This window comes from Stegostoma tigrinum, chromosome 14 (assembly GCF_030684315.1).
Source record: "Stegostoma tigrinum isolate sSteTig4 chromosome 14, sSteTig4.hap1, whole genome shotgun sequence".
Classification (NCBI taxonomy): domain Eukaryota; kingdom Metazoa; phylum Chordata; class Chondrichthyes; order Orectolobiformes; family Stegostomatidae; genus Stegostoma; species Stegostoma tigrinum.
In genome coordinates, this window is record NC_081367.1 from 44,281,644 (window position 1) to 44,293,745 (window position 12,102).

At 37.8% G+C, this 12,102-nt stretch overlaps 1 protein-coding gene across 4 annotated transcripts in view; it reads left to right on the forward strand.

The window, feature by feature from the left end:
- Positions 1 to 12,102, forward strand: part of clcn2c (chloride channel 2c) — a 565,311-nt gene that overhangs the window by 228,054 nt on the left and 325,155 nt on the right. For all 4 annotated transcript variants that reach the window (XM_048542200.2, XM_048542201.2, XM_048542202.2 and 1 more), the window contains one exon: positions 9,379 to 9,510. In XM_048542200.2, the coding sequence (XP_048398157.1) occupies positions 9,379 to 9,510 (132 nt within the window). The remainder of the gene's footprint in view (positions 1 to 9,378; positions 9,511 to 12,102) is intronic.

A 12,102-nucleotide genomic window follows, 5' to 3' on the forward strand; every position in this document is an offset into this window, starting at 1 on the left:
AAGAAGTTCCTACTCATTGTTCCAAAATAGCTGTCTCATAGTTCCAGAATATGTGCCCTGGTCCTAGTCTCCCAGTCAGGCAAAACATCTTTCCTGTCGAGGTCTGTAAGAATTTTACATGGATTAACGAGACCCTCCCTCTTTCTTACAAGGCTTAGAAAATATACATGTTGTATTCTTAAACTCTTCTCATGGGAGTATCCTACCATCCCAGTAATTGTTCTGATAAATCATTGTTTCACTCCCTCTATGGCATGAATTTCCTTCCTTTGACAAGCAGACTTACTTCATACACTGCAAACACTACTTCATACATGGCTTCTAAACAATTAGAGCAATATCTCTTCTGTACTCAAATCATTTTACAACAAAGGGCAACATATCACTTGTTGAATCTCACCCTACCATTACTGCATCCAATTCAGTTTTTATTTAAATGTTTCTAGGGTTGTCTTGCAATTCCCTGCAATCCATTTGAAGTGTTGATCACTTATGGACCCAGAATCTGATGAAAAATAACTGTACACTCATTATCACTGTACAAATAATAACCATGTAAATCACATACCTCATTACTGTACAAACCTCACAGATTTCTGTAGAAATCAGATATTACTGTACAAATAATGACTAAGGTTTACACTGATCACAATTAATGAGACTTATTGCATTTTGTGCTGTTAATTAGACTTGCTCATGTATGCTTATGTTTGAAATATTGTACAAACAGTCCTGTATGAAGTATGAACTGTTAATGACACCGTGAGGGAGACACTATAACTGGAGTCTAGGTGGATAACCACCCTGCGTGATCGTCACATATCTAAACTGCAACTACATTTTGAAAAATGAACTCAAATCTAGATTATTCTAAGTCTGCTTTCTGTGTTGTCTTCTGTGAAGTCAGACAGACACAAATACTAATGTTCAAACTCTCTGCTATCTCCGAGCTTCTCACTATCAAATTCCCCAGTCTTGTCCCCAAAGGGGCCAATGCTAACTTTAGTTGCTCTCAAAAGTGAACTATTTGGAGTGCAATTTATATTTCTGCATGTATTGAATTCTTGGTGATACCAATTTTTAAAAGAATATGTTTGCTTTTTTTCCTCTCTCTAAATTCAATATTATCTCCCCCTTTCTGTTTTATCTTTCTGTATCTGATTTGACTCTGAATTATCCATTTTAATTCCCACCCCTTTCTTTGCCATTCCTACCTATTTTTTTGTCATCTACTGATCATTGATTCAAAAGCAATGCACTGATAGTGTTGTCGTCCACCGAGACTCTGGATGTAGTGATGCCATTAACAGTTTGGCAGCTAACCGATTGGCAATGTGACAAAAAACAGATGATGCAATGTTTGTAGACTAGCAAGACCACCTTGGTACAGTCCCTGGGAACACTATGCAAGGAGAACTGTAACTAGAGAAGTAAGGATGGAAATAATTTTGAGAAGAAAAGAGCACCCGGGGTTTACAGCAAGAGAATGGTCTCCAGAAATGCCTGGGATATAGATAATTGATCTTTCAGCTGTGGTTTGAAGTACCTTTTACATCATGGACTGATTCTGAGAGTATAATACAGTAATCTAAACTAAATATGAAGTGGAAAATTCAGGGAGAAAAATTGAATTATGAGCCAAAGGAAGGATATTCTTTTGATAACAAACAAGACATTCAGTGATTAATGCATTACTGGATGAATCTGCCAACATGCAGTGTTAGACAATGGACGCATGTTTAGCGTGTATGGAACAGACTGGCGAAAATGCTGTCTAGACTGAGTAATAAAACAAAGTTAAGGAATTTGAAAATTCCACCAGTTTGAGATTTTGTGATGACTATACATTAAGACATTGTAAAATACTGTCATGACTTGAAAATTGGTCTGAATCAATCACTTTGAGTATGGATAATAAAATGTGAGGCTGGATGAACACAGCAGGCCAAGCAGCATCTCAGGAGCACAAAAGCTGACGTTTCGGGCCTAGACCCCTCTCTGATGAAGGGTCTAGGCCCGAAACGTCAGCTTTTGTGCTCCTGAGATGCTGCTTGGCCTGCTGTGTTCATCCAGCCTCACATTTTATTATCTTGGAATCTCCAGCATCTGCAGTTCCCATTATCTCTGATACTACTTTGAGTATGGATGTAGTTTACTGTGAAACGTCGCTGTTATGAAATAGGTCGTAAATGAAGGAAGCATAGATAATATTGGCCAGAGCAAATTAGAAAGTTACTGTTTTTGGACAATGCATGAATTTTTAATTTACACAATCAGAACAATATTTTATTCCTTTAATGGAATATGCCCTCTGAGCTAAAGAAATGGAAAAAAAAGTGTTATAGACATCAGCGAGCAAATATTTAGAAGATGAAGCAAGTCAGCTGTGTTTAAACTGCATTTGTGAGATTTGTAAGAAATGCCAAAACGTACCATCATAGCCTATAATAAGTATTTTTGTAGCAAATGATTTCAGTGAGGTAATGCAATGAATTTAAAGGTTTGCGATAAAGAAAAGCATGAGATTTTTCCAGTCAACAATAATAAATAGTTAAGACGAGAAAATAATTATGGGTAATGCAATGGAAATGTGGATGGGGACTGGACGTGGATCACCAACAAAATTTCTACTGATAAATTGGGGGTGGGGGAGATACAGAATGGGTGAAATTTGCTAAGAATGAATTTAGAGATGTGTGCACAAATATGAACCAAATAATTATGAATACAACAGCAGAAAACCTTTTTAGCAGTGGGCTGTGTGAAAGAAATCACATAGTAATAGATAAATGGTTCATAAAATTTTGGCAGATCAGACAAAATGTACATTATCATCTGCACTAGTATGGATTGTCCATGCAAAAAAACTCATTGCAGATGGTCATTGGATACAGTCTGAATCAATTAGTTTTTATCAGAAATCATAGGGATTTCAATTAGCTGTACTTTATCAGAGCTTTTGAATGCAATGCATATAAGTAGAAAGGCTTTAATGAAAGCTTAAATCTCAGGAAGAATTCAGGTGAGCCTTGAGAAACTTGGGTAAAGCCATTCAAAACTGTTTTGAATCAGGGAGGCATGGCTCATTGTGTGTGAGAGAGAGGACAGTTGAAAGAGAGGAGAGGCTCAGCAAAGGTAATTGGTAAAGACTGAAAGATAATAATTGTACAGCTTAGGAATCAAATTGATTGGGTATATCCTCGATATGGATTACAAATTTACAGATTGCAAAGGAGTTTCAAAAAGTAGTGAGGAGCCAGGTACCCCTCAGCCACAGCTAGCACAGTGATGAGGCTCAGACTGTCCCAGTCACCAGTTTGTCTGTGATGGACAGATCAGTTCTGATGATCAAAATGAAGCCATTGGTACCAAAGGTCAATTACCAAAAGTGGATAATAAAGTCCATTCTTTTGCTGGATGGGGCTAATCAATGGAGAAATATGACTTTAACAAGTTGAGCAGGGAAAGCCACTATACAATGTAAAAGCCAGATGAATGCATAGGACCAGGCCATAGCCCATAAGAAACAGGAACAGGAGTAGGCTATTCAGCCTTTGAGCCTGCTGCACCGTTCAGTAGCATCATGGCTGATCCAACTTTCCTCATGTCCACTTTTCTTTCCCCATAAACCTTGATTCCATTACTGATCAAAAATCTATCAATCTCAGCCTTAAATATACCCGATCTCTGACCTACTGCTCTCGGTGGCAAGGAGTTCCAAAGACACTCAACTCTTTGTGAGAAGAGAATCTTCTCATCACAGACTTAAATTGCTATCCCTTATTCTGGAGATTATGCCCTTCTGGTCTCTCACAAGAGAGGAAACACACTCTCAGCATTTACCCTGTCAAGCCCCTTTGGAATTCCAAATGTTTCTCATTCATCTAAAGTCCAGTAGGCAGAGTCCCAATCTGTTCAGCTTTTACTAAATCACAAGTTCTCCATAGCAGGGATTTTCCTAGTGAACGGTCTGAACTGCCTCCAATGAACTATTAATATCTTTCCTGGAGCCACACTGGCTTAGGCTGATGATGGATTGAGTACATGAAATACAGGAATAAAAGGCTAGAAAATACAGTTTAAGTTCATTCAAAGGGCTTAGGAACAGACATGCCCTGTAAAGAGATTGCATAATGGTAACAGGAAGGCGGGGGGTGGGGGGGGTGTCAAACAACAGCAGTCCAGAAAGAGCGAGAAAGCAAGTTCAAGAGCATAGTTTAACAAGCTCAAGAAATATTGCACGACCTCAATGTGTATATAGAGGTGCCAGATAAGAGCAGCCAGCCCGACTGCATGTATATGGAAAAGGCTTCCATGTTCTGACTTATGCCTCTTTATTGTCCTGTGGCCCCTTTTACAGTGTTTCTATATCAGATCTCTTCACTGGTGACTTCCAACACTTCAGATTAAATAGTATTTATTCTGAGGGGTTTTTTTGTTTCATAGATGTTGGGCTTATCTAACGCTTCCATATTATATGTGTCAATTACATGACCTGGGTACTTTAATTTTATGAACTATTTTATGGAACAAAAAGTTGAAGTTATTGAGGGGTGATAGATTTAAGACAGATGTCAGAGGTAGGTTCTTTACTCAGAGTGGTAAGGGCATGGAACACCCTGCCTGCCAATGTAGTTAACTCAGCCACATTAGGGGCATTTAAACAGTCCTTGGATAAGCATATGGATAATGATGGGATTGTGTAGGGGAAGAGGCTTAGATTAGATCTCAGGTCAGCGCAACATTGAGGGCCGAATGGCCTGTTCTGCGCTGTATTGTTCTATGTTCTATGTTTCTTCCTGACTACACATATAACTCTGTCCTGAGATGCCAGTGGATCCTTTCTTGATTTCATGATTGTTGCTTTTTGAATATACCACAAACGATTACATTCAGCGTACGGACAGAAATGGCACTGTGCTGAAACATTAGCAGAGCAATTCTTACAAGTGGATAAAGTATTGGGCTTGCAAGGTAGGGTAATAATAATTTGCACTAAAATTGTTGCAAAATGATAGCAGCATCCGACCTTTTGCTATTTAAGTATAGGATAATCTTGCTCATTTCTGCAATTGGTCACAGAGCATAATACTGCTAAGCCAAACACTTGTTGGCATCCTACAGTAAGCCCATATAATATTTCAGACATAGTTCAGCATGTCACACAGAACTAGACGTATAACAAGACAAAACTGACATAAACAAGAATCTCTTATGTGTGGTGGTTGAAATAAGTGGAATTCAAGATTTACTTGTGAAAACTTTACCATGTTGACAACAGTATCATTTGAAAATCTCTTCCCACTTTAACAATCCATTCCCGTCAATTTCCAGCAAGTAGCAATTATTGCCTAAAAAAGTGATCAATTTTGTCACTCAACGTAACTACTGAAAGTGCAAAAGAAATAGACCGGAAACTTGTCTGGGCTGTATTGCATTTTTGTTTTACTGCTGTTAGTTATGTAAAGCCTGACAATATTCTTTTTTATTTCACACTTTTGGATATTTAGATTCAAAACCTCTGTCTCTTCCTGATAAATGGTTCAGTTTAGAGTGTCATTATTATAATTTCTTGTAAATAAATACAAAATGTTGAAGAGGCATCAACAATATGAATTCAGAAGCAGGAAAACAGGGATGATTTTTGGACAATGATGTTAACATCAATTTTAAAACAAGCTTGAATGATATGGATGCAACAATCACATCAATTAGTGTACAATTAAAGCAGTGATTAACTGATTAAAATGTAATCATGAAGTTAATCAGACTTTAAAAACACTTGACAAGCCTAATTATATAATTCACTCAATTGGTGCTAAATTTTGTAATTTATTAATTTGGTCATTTAGATTTTTAAAATTCAGCTCAGTGATTGCATTCAGTCATGACATTACAGCATATTATTAACCAAGTTGCTTATTACACTTATTAAATAAATGCCTGCATTTGATAATTAAATTACCAAGGTATGTTTTCATAAATTGGAGACAATTCACAAAAGAATTGAAAATAAATTCCATCTGAATTTACTAATTTATAACGTCAGGTCTGTTTTCTGATCTTGTACATTTGGTCCATGGGGATCAATTAGTTTTGAAGGCAATGGAGAAAGAAGTTTCTCATTTACATTTACATATACAATGGCTGCTTTGTTTTACTGTTTTAACTCAAATTTTTCATTATGCATTAATGAAGTGGACGCTGGTAGATTTCCACTTTAGTTGTTGAATAATGGTTAAAGTGGCCAAATTGAGCATCAATTAGTTGTAAGTACATGTTAACGTGCTTTCCTAGACAACATTGATCGCAAGACCTTTGTTTCTAGTTTCCCACATATACTTGCCAAATGACTTGAGCACTTATTAACTCTTCTGGTTTATCAGGAATTAGCAAAATGCAATTTCTAATATTGTATACTAAACTGTTTTTTCTTGTGGCCATCCTAAAGCAGGACTGGGCACTGTACATGTGTAAATGACAACACTTGCTGTCTGACCCTTTGACTACATGGACCCTTCGGTTCAACCAGTCCATGCCAAACCTAATCCCAAAATACAGTAGCCCCGCCTGCCTGCTCCTGACCCATATCCCTCGAAACAATTTCTTATTCATACATTGATCCAAATTTCTTTTAACCGTTGAAATTATACCCACATCTACCACGTCATCAGGAAGTTCATTCCGCACCAGAATCACCCTCTGTGTAAAATATTTGCCCCTCAAGTCTTTTTTGGATCTCACTCCTCTCACCTTAAAAATGTGCACCCTAGTGTTGAAATTCCCAATCTTAGGGAAAAGACAACTACCATCAACTCTATACCTCTCATTATCTTACAAACTTCTCGCAAGTGAACTCCCAACCTCCTACACTCCAATGAAGAAACTCCCAGCTTTGCCATCCTTCCCTTATAATTCAAACCTTCCGTACCCAGCAACATCCTGATAAATCTCTTCCAAACCCTCTCCAGCTTGGTAATGTTTTAAATTGATCAATCCTCATTGGAAAACATACTCTTGCTTCCTCAATTCAAGAATCTTAAACGCTTTGTGGTTCACCACCAACAAAGCAATAATCCTGAGGGTCACTGATGACCAATCAGCAGCCAGCATCATGTCTGCTTGACCTTGGGAACTTACCGAAGGTTTTCTGCCAAAGAGGGGAAAGACTCAAAATTCGGGTGCCAACAACTGAATTGTTGAAATGAGGTGTAGGGCCCAATTTTGTCTGAACCTTGGGCTTCCTGCTCGAAATGCATGCTAATAGTTATGCACCTGATGGGCATTATAAAAGGCCTCTACTCTTTTTGTTCTTTGTGATGAAAAGCACATTTCACTGGTTCACTTGCTACAGTCTATAGATGCAGTTTTGTTAACATCTGCTTGTAACAGACATAATTTGACACTACCCATTGTAGCACAGGATCAAGAGTCTGAGAAAAGTTGGTTTTCCTAAAGTTTGAAACATTTTTTTCTGCTTTATTTCACTAAAAAATTACATCTGTGATGTAATAATGTTTTCAGTATTGCATACATCAGCATTTTGTAGATCACAAACAAAATGTACACTCTGGAAGACTGCTAATGTTGATTAGGTGCTGGCATAGACATAGTATCACTCTTAAATCCCAATGTCTTGCAGTTCAGGCTCTGGTTTCTGACCATCCATACCATCACATTTATGCCAACAGCACGTATATTGAATCAATGAAGGGCCCTGCTATATAGTTATGTAATACTTCGCTGTTTTAAAATAGTTTTGTACCATTTATAGTAGGTAAACTTAAAAAAAAAGAATAATTGATTATCTCCTAGTGTTGGCTATTGCAAAATAAAGTGCATTGAAGGGATTCTGGCTGGTTCCAGCAAAGGAATATAAATCTTTTTTGTGTTCCATTTAGCATGGCAGATGCAATGTGCCAGGTGTGCCCATAAAGATAGTATTTTTGCCATTGTGCTGTGCAAGTCATTTTCATAATGATGAGGACTGTGCCATCTACCTGCACTTAAAGTAATTTTTGTATTTAGGGTCAGCAACTATCCAATGGTACATATTTACTGTAAGAGACCATTGAAATACAGACAGAGAGCGTAGCAAGAATTAATCAATTTAATTTCAGTTTGGTTCAATGTCCCAATCTGTTACTCCTCTGTACTATAAGGTGTAAATTTCAGTATAAACCTTTTTGATGTTTAAAGAAGATTACCACATCTGAGTTATCGGCAAGTATTCTTACTATAACAGTAAGTTGCCTTTTATGAATCTTTGCTATTGCAGTTATTGCATTAATGTTTGCATCAAATGGTGACATGTTACTGCTGGCCACTGATCTTGAAGAAGGCTGTCCTGAAAGTTCTGGTGATGTCTGTGGATTATTGTATCTGGCTCCAAGTCAAAGTGATCTCCAGGTGTACAACAGCTGTAATGTCATCAAGCAGGATAAGCATCCTAGGGAAAATTGAAGGATTCTCAGACAGAAAACCAGAAAGTTAAAAGTACTGATGAACTTAGCCTTTTTATGGTTTCGGTTAGTGAAATATGATCACATTTTAGAAGATAAAATATCAGCTGGAAGTTTTCATTTTGGAAACGTTGACTTTTCAGAAATATGCAATTGGCTGTTAATGGCCAAGGAGGATGTATGACTGTGAGTAATAAATTAGTACATAAATTCCTAGTAAATTAGATCTCATTTAACAGAGTGAGACCATTTTCAAGAGATTTTAGCAGTGGTAGTAACATCATAGAAATGAAAGTTTCCATCAATTCATTGATTTCTTAAAGGCTTCACTGTTGGGTTTGGAAGATACGGAATGTTTCTACTGCACATCTTCTGGAGAAGCATACAATCACTTGTGCAGAAGCAATGTAAGGATCTCTATTTTTGACTACACACAGACTCCAGTAGTTCTGAGAGTGTCAATTTGACACATGGAGTTATTCCTACTGGAAAATCTGGGGCAAGAGATTGACCACAATCTTCTTTAAAAATATTTAATTGTTGAAATTAAAAGGAATATTTTTATTAGGTCTGGTTAGTAGCCCATCACGAAATTTGCATTCTTGATCATCACAGCCATTCGCCATTTATATTCATTAATTGTTTGGCAAAACACAACTTTAATTCCTAAATTACAATTCATATTCCAAAACACACAAACCATGAATTAGATTTTCACAACAACATATGTGTAGTGAAGAAATTTCGCACTTAATTTGTATTGAGGTAGCAATATAGTTCATTAAACTGTTTTCTACTGAACATACAGACTTACTCCATTTTGCTAGTTGGTTACCTATTAAATTAATCATTTGTGAGTTGTACTATTTAATAATCCACTATATTATGTAATAATTGTCCCCTCATTTGCCCACAGTATGTAGTGTGCGATGTCAAACATTCCTTATCTCAAAAGTGGGAGAAGATTGGATCTTCCTGATACTGCTTGGATTATTGATGGCATTAGTCAGTTGGGCCATGGATTTTGCTATCGCAATGTGCCTTCAAGGTAAGATTAGGACACTGCTATTGGTGAATGAAGATATCGACCTTCATAGGAACATAGTTACCTAAAAATACTGCTAATCCTTTGTCACATGGTTTGTTCTGACATATTTTGTGTATTGCTCATGTTTTCTCATCCCATGTTCACAAAAATCAGTGTTAATTTGTTTCTTTGTATTTGGGAAAGGTAGATTTTCTGTGTGTCTTTGTCATTTGGTATATTCTAAGAAAGGGTCACTGGACCCGAAATATTAACTCTGATCTTTTCTTCTCAGAAGCTGCCAGACCTGCTGAGTTTTTCCAGCAACTTCTCTTTTGTTGTTGTTTGTCATTTGGTAGTTGGTTGTTTCGCATTAACGTAGCGGCTCCTAACATTGAATGGGAAAATTTGATTACTTTTGGAAATTTTACTGATATTCAGTACTTTTTGTTTAATCATTCTCAATTTGCCATATTTGGATGTCATTTAGTATTTGTCAGGGGATTCAGAATAAGCCAATTTCACAGTTTCAAAGTTGATTCCACAATATTGCGACTGCAGTGGACATAGTCATAATATGAATTAAATCATTGCCATATCCTGTGTTTGATCTTGGATGACCCAAATAAACCCTCTTAAACCATATTTGAAATCAGGATCAGGATTCATCTGACTGCCTTCAGATCTGACGAGGAACCTGGTAAATTGTAGCTACTTTGAAGTGACAAGTTACTTTGGTTATGATTAAGTCATAGATCAGATAACAATGTCAACCTGATACTTATAACTTGCTGAAGTGCAAGCATCACTTTATTTTGTTTAGTGTCAGTTGTTTAAAAAGATTTAAAATATTTAATTTTGAAAATTGCAAGATGCTATTTTGTTTTGAGCTTGTACATTCCCAGCCTAATTCTGGCAACTGGGTTATGAATGCCCTTTTCAGTATTGATAAATATACTGAAATGATGAAGAATGGGTTTGTATTTTCCCAGGGAAGAGACTGAACAAAGATTAACTGTTTGGGTCTTGGAGAGAACAAAATGCTTATATCACAATTTGTTTTTGTCTTCAATGAATGAATTTGCCCCAATATTTAGTGGGAAGATGATGTGGAGAAACCAAAAATCCCACATGTAACTGTGGATTCTCATTGTTATTTTCATCCACTTCCCATTTAAGCTGGTCAGATTATCAGTTTTGGGGATTTGCCGGTTGATTGCAGACCAGATTTAAGATGAAGGTAGAGGAGAGTATCCATCAATCATGGCAGGGTATCGATCCTCTTCCCTCCAACCTGCATATTGGAGAGATTCAAAGCTTGGTATCTCCCATCCTGTCAACTGAGAGACGTACAGTAAAGAGGTAACCAGAATGATTCAACTAACCAATACGTGAATTAAACCAAATGACAGTTTACTTCACAAGGCCCGGCATATTTTACTCAATAGAAGTGAATCTCTCAGCAGACACTAAATGGTATCCAGAAATATTTTTTAACAATGTATGAAAATCTATTTTGTTTTGTGTAGATTCTTGAAAAATTAAAGTATATTGATAAATTTGTTGTTCGTCTTTGAATCTGAAAAGCAATCATTGGGCAAGAGAGTCGTTCTTGATTGTGACCTCAAGTAGCCCTTGCTGTTTGTAATACCAAATCTGGTTTGAAGCTGAAATCTAATATTGTTCTTAAACTGTCATTAGTGTTCCTTTCTGGTTTTTACACGACATTGCAAATGTAATGGAAATGAAAGACAGGTTTTGGTTAATGAAATATCAAGACAAATTAAGGTATCAAACCATGGAACATCTCGATTCTGTTGTAAGCCAAGCTGTAAAAATGAAAAGGTGCCAGGTACAGCGCAGTAATTAAGATAACAAAGTGTGGAGCTGGATGAACATAGCAGGCCAAGCAGCATCTCAGGAGCACAAAAATAACCTGAAGAAGTTACCCTCCTCCCTCCGGACCAACCTCAGGGAATCTCTCTCCCACTGCAACTCTCTCGTGGTTCTCTCCATCTTCGGTCTGCCTCCCCGTTCTCTCCCTATTTATTCCAGAACCCCCTCCCCATCCCCCTCTCTGATGAAGGTTCTAGGCCCGAAACATCAGCTTTTGCGCTCCTAAGATGCTGCTTGGCCTGCTGTGTTCCTCCAGCTCCACACTTTGTTGTCTTGGATTCTCCAGCATCTGCAGTTCCCATTATCACAGCCCAGTAATTAGCGACATTGTAGTGTTGTGTAAACTGACTTTCTATAACTAGTCTGACAATGGTTTACACACACCACCCTACCAACCTCCGGATACAACGCATTATCCTCCAACACTTCCGCCATTTACAATCCGACCCCACCACCCAAGACATTTTTCCATCCCCTCCCCTGTCAGCTTTCCGGAGAGACCACTCTCTCCGTGACTCCCTTGTTCCCTTGTTCGCTCCACACTGCTCTCCAACCCCACCACACCCGGCACCTTCCCCTGCAACCGCAGGAAATGCTACACTTGTCCCCACACCTCCTCCCTCACCTCCATCCCAGGCCCCAAGATGACATTCCACATTAAGCAGAGGTTCACCTGCACATCTGCCAATGTGGTATACTGCATCCACTGTACCCGGTGCG